This window comes from Podarcis melisellensis (genome assembly GCF_964234715.1).
Source record: "Podarcis melisellensis genome assembly, chromosome: 1".
NCBI lineage: Eukaryota > Metazoa > Chordata > Lepidosauria > Squamata > Lacertidae > Podarcis > Podarcis melisellensis.
This window is the reverse complement of record NC_138528.1, coordinates 42105702-42124923: the sequence shown is the minus strand read 5'-3', so window position 1 is coordinate 42124923 and position 19222 is coordinate 42105702. Positions and strand designations below refer to the sequence as shown.

General features: G+C 41.9%; 1 protein-coding gene and 1 long non-coding RNA gene across 5 annotated transcripts in view; one reads left to right on the top strand and one right to left on the bottom strand.

Annotated features, from left to right (window-relative positions):
* LOC309356502 overlaps positions 1–19222 on the bottom strand; it is a 56668-nt gene that overhangs the window by 15381 nt on the left and 22065 nt on the right. The window lies entirely within an intron of this gene.
* The window catches only part of RMDN3 (regulator of microtubule dynamics 3), a 34718-nt gene that overhangs the window by 9579 nt on the left and 5917 nt on the right, over positions 1–19222 (top strand). For 3 of the 4 annotated variants that reach the window (XM_081887094.1, XM_081887096.1, XM_081887095.1), the window contains exons 7-12: positions 1094–1154; positions 10109–10184; positions 10971–11048; positions 14043–14141; positions 15318–15371; positions 17609–17689. In XM_081887094.1, coding sequence (XP_081743220.1) covers positions 1094–1154; positions 10109–10184; positions 10971–11048; positions 14043–14141; positions 15318–15371; positions 17609–17689 — 449 coding nt within the window. The remainder of the gene's footprint in view (positions 1–1093; positions 1155–10108; positions 10185–10970; positions 11049–14042; positions 14142–15317; positions 15372–17608; positions 17690–19222) is intronic. The other variant, XM_081887097.1, reaches the window with a different exon arrangement.

Genomic DNA, 19222 nt, shown 5'->3' with positions numbered 1-19222 from the left:
CACACACGTTTGTTTGTTCCATTTATATCTCACCTTTCCTCCCAGAAGCCCAAGGTGGTATACATTGATTCTCTGCCTCTCCTCATTTTGTCCTCATAATAACCTATGAGGTGAGTTTCATGGCAGAGCAAGGATTTGAGTTTCATGGCAGAGCAAGGATTTGAATCCTGATCTCCCAGGTCTTAGTCCAACCACTGCACTACACTGGCTCTCAATTTAAAATTACAGCCCCCCTCCCCAGTGGATTATTCTTACCCCTAAAATGAAATCATGTGTTAAAGAATCTTGTAAACAGAATTGTAGTCTGAGAACTGCTTGGCAGGTGCTGCAATTGCATTTGCTGGTTTTATCATGCAATGCAAAACTTTCATAGCATGGTACAATGAGTCTGAATAGCTGCATCTATATTGGAAGCTTTCGCCAGCCCACACTTTTGATTCACATCACTGCTACAAACTGCTTTACTCCTCCTCAAATTCCTGAGGTTATATTTGTCTCAGAATTGTCACTTTCCTCTACCTCCTCTGTTGCTGCCTCCTTGTCAGACAGCCACCACCTACTTCTCTTTCTGATAGGGCAAAAGTAGGCTGTTTGTGATGCTGGAACTCTAAGGCTGCAGTTCTACAGTCTGCACCCTGAGAACACATTGTTATGGGAGTTGGAAAGCTGGCAGATTCAAAGCTATAGTTTCCCATCTGAATATGGTACTTCATATGTAACATGTCTCTCTTAAAAGTGTAGTTAAATTCTTGCTCGTTCCTGCCTTGTCTCTCCCTTTGTGACAGCTCCACAAATATTAGGGGTGAAGCTTGATCTCAGGCAGCAACCTTAATCTGGTTTTCTGGGTTGGGAGGCATGTGAGTCAAAAACCTATGGATTCTATTTCCAAGAGTGTCAGACGGAGAGGTGCAGCTCTTCAGCTGTCATAATGTGTCATCCTTGTATTAGGCTGCTGTTTTCTGAAGAATATCTGCTTACTGAATGTGTGAAACTTCTTTGTACACTGTTAATCTCCAGTTTCAAAGTATTTGAAGGGTTAAGTGTTTAAAATGTGTCACACAAATAAGTTTATTTTTGTTGGTTTTCGTTGCAGGAAAGGATGAGGCAGAAACAGCTTTGCAGATGGGAGATCAAAGTGCTGAGTGTCACCAGTGGTATGTAATTACTTCCTTTGTGAAGAAAAGGCAAAAAGAGGAGAATTGTTTTATATATTGGCCTTCTATATGTTGTCACTTTAGACATAAACTCTTCAGAAGTATAGTCCACATACAGAGCTGCTGTCTTCTTAAATGTACAGATTTGATTTATCCTTCTTCCACAAATACTTATTCATTTGGCAGAAGAGTTTGAGTTTATGGACAGAGCTGTTTACAATTAATCAAAATATGTTTTCCCCATTTGCTCTTGTCAGCTAATGACAAACTGGCTCAGAACAATTCTCCCAGAGGATTTTTTTTTTTTTTTGCTGTTAGAATAATAAGTATGTTTTGACTCCGAGAATATGATTCGTATCAGTGTCTTATGAGCCCTCATCTAGTAATTTACTGCTTTTCCCCAGAGTTGTAAAAAAAATGGAGTCTAGGCATATATCTCGGACAGTTCTGTTGCTTCGAGAAAACAAATGACTCCTCTTTTGCCAGCTCCTAATCTCTTTCTTCTACAAGTCTGCAGTTCAGCTGCAATACAGCTGTGATTTTAAAATCCCAAGAACAACACTACTTACTGTAAAATTATGATACAGATACCACCTGGTGCTGCTAATAAGCCATTGTTACAGGTAAAATAGCAATGACTTCAGAGGAGTCCCATAAATGTCAATATTTTTTTCTGTTAAGTGGAGTAGTAGCCATCAGGGGTGGTGCAGGTGAGGCAGCATCGCTCACCTGGCATCCCAATGCTTGCATCTCTGCTGGTTATTGAAAGAGGGAGGGACATGACAACAGGGAGTTCAATATGGGCGCCCAGTTAGGAGTACAGTGGTGCCCCGCAAGACGAATGCCTCGCAAGACAGAAAACTCGCAAAACGAAAGGCTTTTCCGTTTTTGAGTTGCTTCGCAAGACGATTTTCCCTATGGGCTTGCTTCGCAAGACGGAAACGTTTTGCAAGTTTGTTTCCTTTTTCTTAAAACCGTTAATACAGTTGCGACTTGACTTCGAGGAGCAACTCATAGCACGCGGTGTGCGTCTCCGTAGGGGCAAGAATGCGTGAAGGCAGGTTCTGAGGGAGAGGGAGCTTTGTTTTGGCGAAAAATAGTAAGGCGCGCACACTTCCCTCCCCACAACTCCCAGTTAGGGAGGCCAGGCTCCGGGGCTCTTCGGATGGGGCTCCTTCCTTCTCCCCTTCCCCCAGCGCCCCGGCGGTGACAAGAGCGCCCGGACCCTCCGGCGCTCGCCCTGCGAGGGGCGCCCCCTACCTGCATCTCCGCGCTTTCCGACCCTGTGACGTCGAAAGCTGCTGCAAGTTTGCCTCTCAGTGTGTGTGTGCGCACGAGTGTGTGTTCTCCTCGCCCCGCTCGAGTTAGTCCCGGTGCAGCGCAGGCAGCAGGTGAGTCGCCCTTTGGCAGCGCGGAAGGCGCTGGGCCAGGCAAGGTCAGCTCGGGAGCCACCGGGGACGCGCCCCCGCGCTCCTCTCCAACGGGCTGGATGCACCCCTCTCCGCTCGCGTGCTTCTGGCTGGCTGGCCGGCCGGCTGCAGTAGCAACAGGGGCAATAGGCATCCACCGTCGCTGACGCTCGCTCCCTCCCTCCTGTCCGCGGCGGGCGGCTGGCTGGCTGGCGCTCTCGCTTTCTTTTGGGCTGCTGCTGCAGAAGGATTTTGCACTAGACAACTTTTAGGCCGGTAGGAGTTTTGACTACCGCGGCGACAGCAGCAGCAAGACAGCGCCGACTGTAGTGCAAAGGGTCGGAGCAAGGCGAGCGGAACCGATCCCGGGGGCTCAGGCAGCAACCTCCGCCCTGCCTCCCCCCACGCCCCACGCCCGCCTCTCCCTCCCTCCCAAGCACCCCCCTTTTTAGAGGTTTTTGAAGACCAAAACTTTCCCGACACCGTGCTTTGCAAGACGGAAAAAATGGCAAGACGAAAAAACTCGCGGAACGAATTAATTTCGTCTTGCGAGGCACCACTGTATTGGATTGCCTCTGCCTCTGCGGCTCCACCACACTCTCCACTGCTTTGTCCCTCTCGGTAATTGGCAGTGATGTGGGGGGTTGGGAAGCCAGATGAGCAACACCACGCTGGCCACTGCTGCTTAAGTGTCATGGGCTTAAGTGCCAGGTGGGCTGCTTATAAAGCATTGTTCGTGTTGAACCATTTATATACTGTGCCTGTAAAACTCACATATAATGTTTAACCTACTAGAAAACTGAGGTGGTAAATAAGGTGAGCTTAATACTATGGTTATCAACCCCTTATACTTTGGCGATTTGAGAGTGTGAAGTATGAAGAACTACTATAGCTTTCATGTGTGCCCAGTGCTTTTTGTCTTTAAAAAATGTATAGGGGTACTCTCATTTTCCTACTCATATTGAAACAATGCCCCTCAATGAGGCCAAACTTAGATTCACAAAATGTTTAGAGATATGCATACCCCTGCGTCTCCCCAGAAAAAAAGCATTTCGTCTTTCTGCTGAGTGGTGTATTATTCAACTTTCCAAAAGGCAAAAAGAGAATTAAGTGTTTGAAGACCCACTGCTATCGGCTAGCCTTTCAAGGGTGCTAAAACAAAAATACTGAATTCTTGCACACGGTAGTCTAAATTTGGTGTCTCGTGGGAATGTGAGAAGGGTTTCATTGCATTATCCTTTCTACCAAGCAGTAAAAGGGAGCCTCTTCTTGGAACTCCCATCTGCTGCTAGAGGGAAGAGACTAAAGTTCTGTATTTGCCAGCAGTAAGAGGTGAGCTTCAGAGTCATTAGGTATTGTTTCTGGAAATATAATGTTTTGCTGGTGCGATGTAATACATGAGAAAACATGGGTGGCTGACCCGGCCTTGTTTTTAACAGGATGTCCCAAGCTTATCCCATGACTTCCAAAACTAGTTGTAACATTTAATCGCATGGTAGAGGGAGTAAAATATGCACCCCTGTCAAAAACTAGGGCAACTCCGTGCGCTGTAAAGCGTGCGGTCTAATGTGCTCCGGCACCAATATGTGAATTCCCGAAGGCCTAGCAAAATAAAAACAACTGAAAATCCCCCATTGCTTCAGCATGTCTGTGGCCTCTGCATTCCTTAAAAACATACTCTGTGAATTAAGGATCAGGAGGAGGAGTTGCTTGTTTGCTTTGGCATTTGTTTGCATTTGCTGTTGAAAGAAATGTTGGAAGTACAACAAGAGCAGGAGGGGATTTCAGAGTGGTCTCTGGAGAGGAAACAGTGCAGGTGCAGCATTATCAGTCCTTTATGCAGTTAGAGTAGTTCTGAAAATATTTACAGACATCCTAAGAAGTCAAAGTTTGTTATTTGCCTTTCGAGACTGAACATAGAGAGTCAATTACAAGATGTGTGAGGCTGGCCTCCAGACCTAAATGGAATTCTGGCACATGAGTTGTCTCTATTTTTTAAAGGGCTGTACAGAAAAACTGCAGCTCTGAAATGTTCCTGAGGTCGTTGTTTTTTTATGAACAAAGTGTGTTCACGAAACATGGGTTTTTGAAACTTTATATGCCTATTCTTCTTGATGTGAATTCTATGTACGTTGTTTTGGGATAACCCAAAAGGTCCATAAAACTTGCTGAGATAAATTGCCATGTTTAGATTTAGAGCTACATAATTTGGAGTTGTTCCAGGTTGTCTCTATTAACAAAAGTTCATTGGTAAGTAGATGCTGACTTTCTCCACTTACCAGTACAGTGGACCTTCAAGTTACCTACTGCTCTGGATACGTAATTGTATACTTCCAGGTTTTGCCGTGCGCACATGTGCAGAAGCGGCGCCTCCAGTTGCGGACTTTTTGAGTTAAGTACGGACCCCCAGAATGAATTTAATTTGTATCCGGAGGGTCCACTGTACAGTGATTTGGTGGATGACATGTAGCAAGTACTTTCATGGGGTGCACTGCACCCAGGTTTGTGGCTGTTGCTGAGGAAGCAGGTGTTCAAAAGCATCCTGAAAGTAGCTTGGCCTTTAGATGGCTATTAGGAAGAGGGAGATTTGCAGAGTAGCCACTGAAACTCTCTAGAGCTGTTGGTCACAATGGAACATAGGGGAGAAAAGGAACCATACCTAAGGAATTTCTTTGCATCAAGTGGAGCCTGTGCTCCTTCATAGGTTGTTGGACTCCAGTGCCCATCAGTCCCAGGCAGCATGGCCATTGGTCAGGGATGCTGAGAGCTGTAGTCTAACATTATTTGGAGAGCCACCTCCTTCCCCATCCATCATCTAGGCTGCTTTTGATTCTGGTAACAGTAGATGCTTTACTAAGCAGCAGTGCTTAAACAGTTGAATTCTATGAATTACCTTACCCAAGTTTCATAATGTGTTTTTTTTTTATTGGTGGAAGCTGTCTCCTTCATTCAGTGCTGCTATTTTATAATACAAACCGTGCTGCCCAATAAAACAACCAGTTGGTAAACTTCTAGGATTTTTTTTAAAAAAAGTGAGTCACAGCAACCTCTAGTCCAGATGTCAAAGCAGTCACTGAAATTTATTACATCTATTTCCCTTTTTGTTCACTGTTTTGAAAATGTGGTTATTCAGAAGGGAAAATAGGGCCATATCCATATCAGCAGCTGTATTGCTCTGGTTTCTGACTCTGGATTGTAATCAATTTTAGCAGATCTTTAGTATGGTCTGTGAGTGACTGATCTTCCTGTGCAATAAATCTCTTAGTCTTGAAGGTGTCACAAGACTCCTTTCCTGGAGGAGGGGGAAGAACTAGCTGGCTGAATGAATTCAAACTTCGTAAATTTTCATTAAGTGAAACTTATCCTGACATTTCTCTTTGTATAGACAAGATTTTCGAGGAAAGTGTTTTCCTTGTATCCAGCAGATTTCCTTTCAGGAAACAGTTCATTTAAAAGTCAGCTTGAATTATTTCCTTCACTGATTGACCTTGTGGCAGGAATGAAATAGCAAGTCTGTTTTTTATAGCTAATGGGAAAGCTGGTGTGCAATAAAAGATACAGTTGGGAGGAGGGGAAATGCAGTATTTTTTTTCTTGCTTCAAAATTTAAACTATTAGTATTTTGTGGAGTATTGCTCTATGTTAGAGCAGTTAAATACAGTAATACAAAAAAATCTTCAGTAAAGGTTTGTAACCCCAAGGATGGAAAAAAAGCAAAACTCCAGTATGTGTGGTGTGATCCTTGACATAATGTTACACCCATTGTCCCTAGATATCCACCTTCCTTCCCTGCATGCCAGATGGCAGCTTCAGAGGACGGTCAGGAGTGAAAGAAGTAATCCCCACCCCCAGTGCCACTGCCCCTATCAAATTAGGTACCCTCCACGGCTGCTTTAAAAGAAGAATAACCATGTCGGGAGAGCTGATCTTGGCACTATTCATGTTCTCATTCCCCCTATATGAGCATCTTAGGGAAGATTCAGACAGCTGGAAGCCATCTACTATCGCAAAGCTTTCCAAACTTTTCAAGTTGGTGACACACTTTTTGGATATGCTTCATTTCATGACACAGCAATTCAGTTTTGCATCACTTCACGACACAGTAATTCAGTTTTACTAGCAAGCTGGAGGTTAAACTAACCCTTTGCAGCCCCAGGAAGCGTGTTTATGCGACACACCTACACACTGCAGCCGACAAACTAGTGTGCCAAGATGCGCAGTTTGGAAAGCTCTGTACTATTGGTTTAGAGGCTTATTGATGCTCCTGTAACTGCATCTTGAGAACAGCATGTTCCCTTGCAACCATGTACATGATGACACACACACATGCATCACTCTAAATTGCATTCAAATTCCTACCTGACCGTAAAACTCATAGGGTTAAATGCGGGCTCATGATCTATTAGGCTAGCACATCTCTTTAGTTGTGAAGGTAAAAATGAGGTTGAGCAGAGAGGAGAGAAAAGCCATGTATGCCTCTCTGAGCTCCTTAGAAGAAGGGATGGATGAACTATAGTAAAATAAAAACCTGTTTTACCCCATATGGCTCTGTGTGTGTGTGAGAGAGAGAGATAAAACTGGACTTCATTGCACAAGGGAGGCTAGGGACAATTTCATACAGCAAGTATTTAAGTAGTACTGCATAGCTTAAGAGGTGTGCAATAGATTCAGCAGATGGTGGGTGACAAATTGTTCAGTTTGTTGCTGAAAACTAAAAGTTTGAGGTCTTTCTCAAACTTGAGGTCCCTTTGCTATATGAAATATGGATGGGAGGGTGAGAACTTTCTGGTTTCTTCCTTCTTGTATAGTGAAGTTTTCTCCAGGGCGATCTTGGAGCCCTATAGAAGTCCTATTGCGACTTGTTTGCTAAGCACTTTGAGGACAAAATCACACATTACCTTGGCCTGCAGCCTACAATTTCAGCAGTTCAGCTGGAGAATGACGCAGTTGGGTGTAACGTTTCACAAACCATAGTTTATTAAACAAAGAATTGGTGTTGGGGCTACACAGTATTTTCTCCCCTCCCTGCTGACATTAGCTTTGGTATGAAAATCCAAGTTTATTTTGTGCAAGAGGACCCTGTTATGTCTGAACCAGAAAAACGATCACAAACCAGGATCTCCGTACAAAATCTGAAGCATAAGGTAAGGGTGGGGGAGGGAGGGAGCGTGCAGGTCTGATGCTTGTTCCCAGCTTTGTAAGATTTACAAAGCCTAGGATGTTTTACCTGAGCCACAGGAACTGCGTAGTCCTTTTAATATGGATTAGGTGACTTTCAGTTGCTGCAGCTGTTCTTCCAGCCTCCCATCTACTGAGTAAAGGAAAGAAGAAAAGCACTAATGTAAATTAGCAGGGGTTGTTAGCCACTTTGTAAAGCCTGTTTACCAAAAAAGGTGGGATATAAATCTCCCCACCTCCGCCAAGGCATATAATTGCACTGCAGGGTGTGAGGTAGACGTTTCAGATCTCTCTGCAGTCCCAGGGGGCTGGTTCTGTTTTTTCAGCTGGCCAAGGTTCATGAGAATCTGCTTAGTTTTGAGTTATATGGCAATGCTCCAAGATCTGAACCATCAACATCTGCCGTCTTTGAGCTGTAGGATCCCAGCAGGTGAGACTTGAGAGACAAAACTCCCCAGTTTGTTTTCCAAAGAGAGAAGCTGCATCAGAACTGGTGGGAGAATTGTGCCGTATTGAGTTCGTCAACCCTATGTGGGCCGATTCATTTTCTTGTCTCTGACATTCCTCACTGTTGCTATGCAGAATGTGAATTTCTGCACAGTTTGACACTTCTTGAAGGCCTGGCCCAGCTTAGTATGTTAACCAGGAAAGGTGGAAGGAAAAAGAGATGACAGTTACTACTTGGTCCTGCGTGTGTTTACTTGGACATAAACCTTGCTCAGTAGGATTTATTCCCAAGTAAATGTGCCCAGGATTGCAGCTCTGGTGTTCTTTCAGCTCATACTAGACTCCCCAAAAGTTACTGTTAATGGCAGGCTTTTGTTAAGCTGTTCAAATTCTTCTTGCTACCCCCAGTGATAGAAACTGAAAGTAAATATGACAGGATTTACAAGCAGTTACTGGGAAGCGTTTCCTAGTGCTTTGCTTCAGGGCAAGCGTGGAGGTAATTAACTGTGTTTATTTGAAGATCTACGAGTTCACATGGGGGTTATATGGCTTTCTCTTGTTTAAACAACCTTGTAAAACTGTATTTTAAAGATCTCACAAACTTTTAGTAGTGTTGCAGTAACTTTCATTAGATCATCCTAATGTTTTATGGAGTTGCTGAGCAGCCTGAATTAGAATCTGATATGAACCATTGAACTTTCAGACCTGTAACTTTCAGCAGCCCTTCATTGTGGGCTTGTTCATTGATAACATGCCACGTTGCAGCTAGGTGCATGCAAAAATGGCAGAAAGCTAATACTCAGTGTCAAAGCCTCTGATATTTTCTTCACTTTATGTCCCCATGAGCGCAACATCCATTTTTCCTTTGTCTCACCCACCCACCCTGCCCCATAGTCTCTACTTTGGCTTCTCCCCACAGTCTCTTTCCCACTGAGGTGATCCCTCTGTTTAACAATATGCATTGGTCCACGGCTCTTCTAAGAACAGAAGACTGAACTTGTGAACTTCTTCTGCGTTACTTAAGAATTTGCAGCTTTTAGAAATTAAGTTCCTGTTCACAGCTGTCCTTTCATATTAAATATTTTAGAAAAGGTTTTCTTGTATTTAACTTGCATTTTGTTAAATTTTGTTCACTATTTTCCCCCAGCTGATTCCCTAAAGAAGAATCATACTCAAAACATGTAGGGATGGTTATACCTCATTTGGCATTTTTAAAAGACAGGATTATTATATTTCATTTGGCATTTTCTTAGACATTCTGCTTCATAGGTATGGAATTAATACTTTAATAATACTGTTTCCCACCTTTTCTTTGATTGGTAGGCAGCCTCTTTTCATGCATCAACTACTCCTAGACATCCTTTTATAAGCTCAAACGAAATAGCCTGGGTCTGAATGTGTTGGCTTGCCCACTTGAACAAAATGCTGGATTGGGTCCTGATTTCTACGGACATGATCAGATTGGATTCTGTTAGATTTATATTAACCAAGCTTATCGTGATTCTAGAGAGTCTAGAAAAACTTCTCCTTCACAAGCTACTTTCCATGTATCAAAGGCTGGCCTCAGAATCCCACTTAGCAAGTGGCATAGATGGTGTTTGTCAAGTGGAGTTTGAATATGAGCCCTCTGAGAACAACCTAATGCCAAGGCTGTCAAGTAGTCCTGAGAGGAGATAGTGACTCACCTGAGCCTTGGGGGACCAATTCAGGGTGTGTGTAAATACCTATGAAGTGACAAGGTGTAAAACTTTGTGTTCGTAAACTGTTGTTAATTACTTGCCCTCTGTTTTCTTTGTACATGGCTTCTCTGGACAACAGAGCATTTGATATTTTCCGACCCCAGAACACAACCACAACACCATGCTAAAAAAAACAGATTTTGGAACAATACACTAATGCTCAGGCTTACTGTAATTTCCAGGTATGCCGTTTTATGTGGCCAGGCTTCAGAACACGAAAGTATACAAAAACGCATCCAAGCAGGGCACACTTTTAAGGTAAGATGGCTTTTTCTCTTTTAAAAAGACATTTATCGCAATGGAGTAAAATGGGATATTGTGTTGAAAAGGTCTGAGAACATGATAGGAAGGACACCAAATATATTATAAGACTAAGCTGCAAGTAAGATTTCCAACTGATTATAACCATGGTCTGCTTAAAGCTACCCAACAAATTTATGGCTGAGGTTTATTCTGACTTTGACTTCAGCCGGTACTCAGCACCATACATTTCTGGCACCCTTCTGTCTCTCTCACCCTTTCTCATATAACACACACATGTATATGCAGTGTGGGTGCTGCTCTTCCATGGTGCTGTTCTGTACTCCAGAAGACTGTGTGAAGTAAACATTCTTGAAGGTAGGGCCAGTTAATTTAATGGGTCTCTGCTTCAGTTGAACCCTACAATTGGCTCCTCCCATGTTTTTGTTTGTTTCGCATAACAGGCTCCAGTGCTGTAGGATCCCACAGTGGGAAAGCATCCACTATGAGTGCGTGTAGGAGGAGGATTTTAAAATGTGTGGTTGACATAAAAGAGGACATGTCATCTGTGCCCTTTAACAGATTTTAAGAAATGACTTAAAGAAGTTGCAGAGGGTCTTGTCTTTGGTATAGACTCTGGTTTTAGCAAGTACTATATTACCAGCTTTTTGATAGTTTACTGCTTTCAGTCATTGTTATATAGGAAACATGTTTTTAGTGGAATCATAGATTTATCCCAAAATGAGTGTAATCTTAAAATTGTGCTTCATGAATGAGAAATGTCTTTGCTGTACATCTCTTTAGAAACATGTAGACAAAGCAATTGCTCTGAAACCAGATGACCCTAAATCTTACTATCTCCTGGGCCGGTGGTCTTACCAGGTAAATCATTTTCTTTAATATGTATTTCTGAGGTCACAAGACATCATGCTAAATTATTTTGTCTATATTGTTGTTTGTTGTTGGCACCCGCCTGTCTCGGGAGACAATGAAAGAGTGTGTCCTATTCCTCCTCTGGTCAGTCTTGTGGATGCACGACCAATCTCCAGGTGATGCGGTCGTCTGCAAGAGACTCCCACATGGAGGAGTTAATGTTGCCAGCCATTCTGTCACATTTGCAGACACCTTGGTAACATAGAGTTGGTGTGCCAATGGGTCTGGTGCCTGAAGCCAGCTCCCCATAGAGCACGTCCTTGGGGATCCTACCATCTTCCATTCTGTGGACATGACCAAGCCAGCATAGAATAGGAAATAAAATACATCTGTTGAATGCCTTAGGGTTTTTCTGTGTTTAACTGTCTGGATTCTTTTATGCAATTTCAGCTGCCGATAAGATCTTCACAAAAATAGTCTGCTTCATTGATTTGGTTCAGCGACTCAGTTTTATTGCATTTATTGCAGATGGATGCAATTGTAATGTTTTGTGATGCTTCAAAATTCTGTTGTGGTACAGAGTTCCTGATCTAAAATGTTGAAATCTGTCCCACAGCTCCTTTCTCCACTTCTTCCTATATTTGGCAATTGAGTGTCGATGCATCACTTGTTTGAGGCAACATTAAGAATAAGCTCAATTAGATCTTTGCAGTGGGATGGAATTTGCATGGAGTGTTATGGCCTTGTGGTGCGCACACTCTCTTTCTGTCTCTCTCTCAAACGTGCACACACACACAAGGCTAGTGGCTGCTAACTAATTCACTGGTCTTCAAGGCATTTACACTAGAATCTAATAGTTGACCAAAATGGAGTTTCCCAGGTAATGTGGGATGGCCAGCTTAAAAGCTGCTGATATAGAGAGCCAGCATTGTTTTAAAATGCATGAATTGGCAACATGCACAAAACAACCACTAATGAGCAAAAAGTACTATTGGATTTGTCCCACAAGTGTCATATGGCAAGTAGTTTTAGATGGGAGTGTAATGTGTCTGACTGCAGAGATTTGTAGTGTGATCATCTGCTGCTACTGTTAATCCTGATTACTGTTTTATACCTGTGTTTGCTGGGGAGTGAGTATAAGAAAGCTGTTAAGATATTTATATTGTGGGTTAGTGTCAAACTGATGCTGGCTTCTTTTTGGCAACATGCATTTGTATAAAATCTGTTCATGCTTTGTTTTATGAATATGAGGTATATGTAAAAAGTGATCTTTTTTAATTGAACAAGTTAGAATTGGGTTGAATAATTTTGTAAAAAAACCTATTGTACCTTCTATTTGAAACGCTACTATTATATGCACCAGTAGATAGCTTTAAATTATTTGCTGTCTCTATATATTGTGCGTGTTCTAGATTAGCAACATTATCTTCATGATTTATTACCTGGATCTGTTTTCTTTCTTTCCTCTTCCTCTAGAGGGGAAAATGCTGTTATGCTGAAAGCAGTTCCAAGTTGTAAGAAACTCAAGATCCTAGGTAGTTTTAAGATCCTGATTTAGTGCTTTGTTCATTGGAGGGGGCAAGGGAAGTGGACACAAAGGGATAGTGAAAGAAAAGCATTAGTTGCAGGCAAATGCATGCTTTCACTTTCCCCATAATTTTACTCCAGTAAAAACAATCACACTTCCCTCTTTTGAACACACATGGATGTGATTAAGGATGTTTTGGAGCACTCCAGGGCTCCTGCATACAGTGTATTTGTATAATGTTTAGCATGTGTTTTTCTTCTGTTGCTCTTATCAGAAATGGTTGCAGGTATTTAAAAAAATGTATCATGTGCTTTATATTTTTCAATGGTGTAAAGAAAGGAATGAATTGAGGGCAATTCATTCACTTATTGAAAAAAACTTAACTGAGCTAAGTTTATTTAGTACAGTGACTATGAGGCATCCAAAAAAAAAAAAAAAGATGCCCAGGTAATGGGACTGCTAGCTCGCTCTTCCACTGCTAGTAGAGTCCAACTTGGCTGCAGTTGAGATTTAGTAATGTCAGATAACAAAACAGAATATCAACTAGAGTGTCATTACAAGCAAATGGTCATTTAAATATTGAATGGCAGTGGGGAGTAGCAACCTCTACTTCTCTAATATTTCATCTCAAAAACGAAGGAATGCTGGTGGGAGGAGACACTAGATTGTTGTTGTTTAGTCGTTTAGTCATGTCCGACTCTTCATGACCCCATGGACCAGAGCACGCCAGGCACTCCTGTCTTCCACTGCCTCCCGCAGTTTGGTCAAACTCATGCTGGTAGCTTCAAGAACACTATCCAACGATCTCGTCCTCTGTCGTCCCCTTCTTCTTGTGCCCTCCATCTTTCCCAACATCAGGGTTTTTTCCAGGGAGTCTTCTCTTCTCATGAGGTGGCCAAAGTATTGGAGCCTCAGCTTCAGGATCTGTCCTTCCAGTGAGCACTCAGGGCTGATTTCCTTCAGAATGGATAGGTTTGATCTTCTTGCAGTCCATGGGACTCTCAAGAGTCTCCTCCAGCACCATAATTCAAAAGCATCAATTCTTCGGCGATCAGCCTTATTTATGGTCCAGCTCTCACTTCCATACATCACTACTGGGAAAACCATAGCTTTAACACTAGATTAATTGGTTCTTAATCCATGTAGCAATTCTTTTCTGTAGTTGCTGGTGAGGGAATAGGTACTCTCCCTATTACCGCACATTTTAAGTGACATTCAACATGATTGCAACACATGGAGGCCACCGCCATCTTATTTTGATGGTAAATAATCATGTTAATGCCTCTTGTCTGGTATACACTGGTCTCTGTAGAGCACCTACATTACATTATTCTTGGAAGGATGGATGCATGCTATCCTGTTCCTCTGCCACACAAACGGAATCACTGGTGAGATAGGCATATGAACTGGGTGGTTTTGTGTTGGCTGCCAAGTTATAGTAGGAAGATTATGTTCCCCTCTTTGTTTTTATGCAGGTCTCTCATCTGGGATGGTTGGAAAGGAAAACTGCTGCTGCCTTGTATGAAGAACCCCCCACAGCCACTGTTCAGGATGCACTGCAGAATTTCTTAAAGGTACTAACAGTTGAGCAAAGCACTAAAATGGCGAGTTATTAGTTGTGCACAAACCACCAACAGAAGCAGCTAAAGTTCAGCATTTTCAAGCATATTTGAACAACAGCAAAAGAAGCTACCAAGCTTCTTAAACATTAGAATGGGCCTTTTTGGTGGCAGCTCCCTATTTATTCCATCACTATCTACTTTTAGGTGCCAGGCAAAAAGATTTATCTTAGCCAGGTTTTTGTCCCTTAATTTGGAAGGGTTTAGATATCTGTGGCCTCTTTCAGTGGGTGGAATATGTTAGGACCTACCTTTTAGATGTATGAATCTATTTTGGTTTTACAGTGGTACCTCGGGTTACATATGCTTCAGGTTACATATGCTTCAGGTTACAGACTCCGCTAACCCAGAAATAGTGCTTCAGGTTAAGAACTTTGCTTCAGGATGAGAAGAAATCGTGCACCGGCGGCGTAGCAGCAGCAGGAGGCCCCATTAGCTAAAGTGGTGCTTTAGGTTAAGAACGGACCTCTGGAATGAATTAAGTACTTAACCCGAGGTACCACTGTATAATGGTTTTAATCTTTGTACTATTTTGCAAACTTTTTGTACCTTTTGTAAAAGAAAAGTGACTAATAAGTGCAATAAATAATAAACTTTTACACACATAAGCACACATCTTTTCCCAGCTTCCATCGTCAAATATGAGACAATTATCACAGTTCAAGGACACATTTCAGCCAGGCAAAAATATTTAGAGAGTATAATTCAGGACCATTGAGAGTCAGATAGATCTGGAAGGCTGCATGCAGACCCTGGGCCTGAAGTTCCCCACCCTTGCATTAAAGGCTAAAATAAATACTATGGGATAAGCTTCCAAGATTTTTGTGGTCTTTTTGATGCAACAGACTAATACGACTGCTCCTCTCGATGTTTCGTTAGGTGTACCAGTCATGTATTTTGATGGGCAAGGATAACTGACTCACATGGGCTACATGCAGAAGGATCTGAAAGCCCTGCTTCTTAAAATGATGTGAGCGTAGCAGAAGTTTCTCTCTAATAGGCCCCCCTCCCCATTTTCATGACCCATTAGAGTGCAGATAGTTTCTGTCAGATGAGCAGTGTAGAACCTGCATAGCCTGAGCTAAAGTCTAATCTCTCTGAATCATCTTTAATTCTTTATATTCGTTGTAGGCCGAAGACCTGAGTGCTGGTTTTTCAAAAGTGGGAAGAATATACATTGCCAAGGTAAGTGTATGTTTGCTTGGGCCACAAAAGTTGTGTGTTTACGTACATTAGAAGTTCAGAATTGACGGCTTGGTTTGAATGCATGAAACTGCCTAATACTGAGTCAGACCATTATTTATTTCGAAAAACCATGCTACACCCTTCCAATGGTCTGCGTCACTCAAGATGACCATTAGGCTTTCTAGCCCCTAGTATCTATGGTTCCAACTAGGTGGTGGCTGTTGCTGTTGGGTTTTTGTATCTATATTGTAGAACGTGTTGTGATTTACGTGGAAATCATTCGGTTTGGTTCCACAAAGGATTTGAAATATGTTCTTGTTTGCACAAACTGAATGTTGTTTTTTCTGGAGCTGCATTGTCCTCTTTCTGTGACCTCCAGTTGGAGCCCATGAAAGTTTTAATGCCAAATGGCTTTTGCTACAATAGCCAGAGGAGAAGCCAAGCAAGAGTGTAGAGGGATTTGCTCCCTGTAAAATCACTCTGTTCCCCAAGTCCCAAACAACCTCATTTTATGTTGAGTAGTGTACAAGTTTTTAAGATTCTGTTCCTGGCTTGAAATATATTCAAATTTGAAGTTGCCACAAGTTTTACTTGCTTTGACAGTCTTCTGTAAAAACTGGAAGGTGGTAAGAAACTTAAAAAAGAAGTCAACAAAATGCAGAAATATTTGTGCAGGTTACTTTTTTACTTGTTTTACTACACTGTGGGCCATTGTGTATCTCATACGTGACTAGGATGTCAAATGAATATAATCTTTAGTTATAAGTACAGGACTATAAGAATTCCCGCCCCCCATGGAATGTTTTCCATATATATGTCTAAGAAGCCTAGATCTAAGTTCATTTTAATTATGATTTCTTCATCATTCTTCCATTTCAAGAAAAGTTTGCTTTTAATAAAATAGGAAAGTGACTGTTCTAAATTTCAGTGTTGCATATGATACAGCTGAAATGTGAATTGGGATTCTGGTGCAATTAAACCACATCATGATGATACACATGGTATCATTAGAAAGTTGAGGTAATTTTAATCTGTTCTAGTAGTTTAACTTTTATATGTATGGTTGTGAATTTTTCTCGATTTTACTGTTTTATCTTTTGTAAGCTGCTTTGGGGTGTGTTTTTTTTACAATCAAGTGGTATAAATTTTTTATTAAACAAATAAATAATATTTTAAACATTTTTTAGTAGTTGTATTTAGACTATCCTATACCTCTTAGCAAAATAACTTATCTGAGTCACTTGAAAATCACTCACCGTAATGTTCCATTTTAACTAAGGCTGCAATCTTGCATACACTCAAACTTGGCCCTCCATCTGTTTTGGGACTACAACTCCCATCATCCCTAGCTAACAGGACCAGTGGTCAGGGATGATGGGAATTGTAGTCCCAAAACAGCTGGAGGGCCAAGTTTGGCCATGCCATGGTGGGATTAACACAAGTAAATGTGCATAGGGTTTCACAGTCTGACACTAGGACTTTTATATATATCTAGCTAGTGTTTGAAGACAGGAGTGCCTGGTGTGCTCTGGTCCATGGGGTCACGAAAAGTCGGACACAACTAAATGACTAAATTCTTATATTCCAAGAAAATGATCTGTTGTACATAAATTTGTCGGCATCCGTCTGTCTCGGGAGACAATGGAAGAGTGTGCCTTTTGGAGGCGAATCAGGGTATTTTGATTCCACTGGTGATTCTGTGAAAGCAAAGGGTGAAATATCTCCCAAGATGGTTAGACAAATTCTGCTAAATGGGCCTGTGAGGAGGGTGTCAGCCCCATGCCCCCCCCAGGGGTGTGGCAGCCTCAGCACTATGCAGTCTTGTGCTGCAGGGGTGCAAGTGTGAACTTCACAACCACTAGAGCAGTGCTGAATGTAACGTCACATTCACTCTTGCGTCACCGGCTCACAACATCCTCTTGGATGTGCATATGAAGAACACCTTACCTGTGGCGGTCGCTATTGCCCCGTCTCTTGAACATCATTCTGAAGTGAATAGTACAGCTTAATGTGTTTGTACATGGACTGATGATGTCACCCATTCTGATGCCTCTCTCTTAGAGTTCAATCTACTATATATTTTGGAAAGTGCTTTCTCTGGGCATCTCCTCTTCTGTTCTCTATGGGTTTCAGTGTTTGAAAAGATAAATTATATTTTTTTATTAATGGGATACACATCCTCATAAAATGTTCTATCTTGTTTTAATTTTGCTTTCCCTCCCCACTCTCTCTTGCAGTGCTACAAGGAACTAGGAGATAACTCGGCAGCTGCTCACTGGCTGAGTTTGGCTTCAGAGTTGCCAGTCATCACAAAAGAGGTAGTGTTTGAGTGTCATTCATGTGTGAATGTGATGATTTAACAGATCCAAATAATATGCCATCTCATATTTAGCTGTATCTGTCTTCAGAGATAGACAGCCTATTAAATCTACACTTTAGTTTTTATTTTATCCTTCTTCATTTTTGAGCAGTTTTCTAAACCTATTCCTGAGTAATTTTTAAAATAAAAAGATGTTAACTTTAATGTCATTTTAAATAGGTAGTAGGTGAATATAAATATTCAAACTGCTGAATCCTACTGATCTGATTCATACGTCATGCTAAGCCAAACCGTGACTTAGCCAGGCTCTGGCAGAAAAGATCACGGCCACTTTGTTGCTCTCTAGCCATTGTGCTTTGCCAAGTTAAGCCATGGTTTATATTGCATGAACTCTGGCTTGCAGTCTAGCTTTCCTGGTTTGCAGCTCATGGTTAGTATGGAGAGCACTAAACCACAACCCAGGTTTGGACAGCACACAAAGCCAAACTGTGGCTGAATTCAGTGCAGCACAGCAGAAAAATGACCTTAGAGAAGCAAAGTGGCTGCCTGGTGCATCTTGGTAGGCCATGCAAATCTTTCAAGTAAGTAGTAAGTGGCGATAAGTATTTTTTCTATCGCTGTTATGGTGAAGCTGTTTTTTATAAATGTTGGATGGAATGTTAACCTTTTATATGAATTTTCTATTCTGTAATGTTGCTTGGATATATTTTAGGTAACAGGCCGCTAATATAATATTAATATTGAGTTAAATAAGATGAAACTGGCTGCATTGAACTTGCTCTATTGAACTAGAGGTGAGATCTTCACGGACCCTGTCAGATGTTTTTAAGCTGGAATATTCATTCTAGGCTATAATGCCTGCAGTGGTTTTGAGGATCTTCTTTCTTTTAAAAGTTTTCACCTGAAAGGGGTTTTATCTTTTGTTGCACAGCTCTTTAACTGACGTTTCGGACTATGGATATACTGAATTTTGCTCTCTATTTTATATTATGCGAAACTGGTGTTACTGCCACCTCCAGAACAATATCTAGTATTGCACTAGCAAATCTTCTACTGCAGGCTGCCAAGCTTAGGGAAACCAGATGTCAAACTTAAGAATTCCAGTCACTGAACAGGAAATTTCAGAGATCAAGAAAAGGTTAGATCCATCAATTCAGGCAGCAAAAACCTGTCAGACTTGGCTAGGGGAAGACTTTTGCTAACCAGGCATTTTAGGAAAACAAGTTGCACGCTGTAGGGGGAGTGTGCATCTATATAAATCAGAATTGAGTGTCAAAAGTGGAGAATGAACATCTAATGGCCATAAAGACCAGGCTGGCATCCCCCAGTGGTGTCAGCAAGGGCACAGTCACCATTTCGGAATCAGGGCAAGCGTCAGCCAGTGATATTACAGCATGGTTAGTGTCCTAAGAGATACTGAGTTTTGTTGAATGGGAGTCTGGGGTGAGAGGCCAGATGCTGGTGATCTTGTCCAGTATTTCTTTCCCCAGAGTGAGAAACAGGACTGGAAGTGGATGGCTCTGGGTGAGAG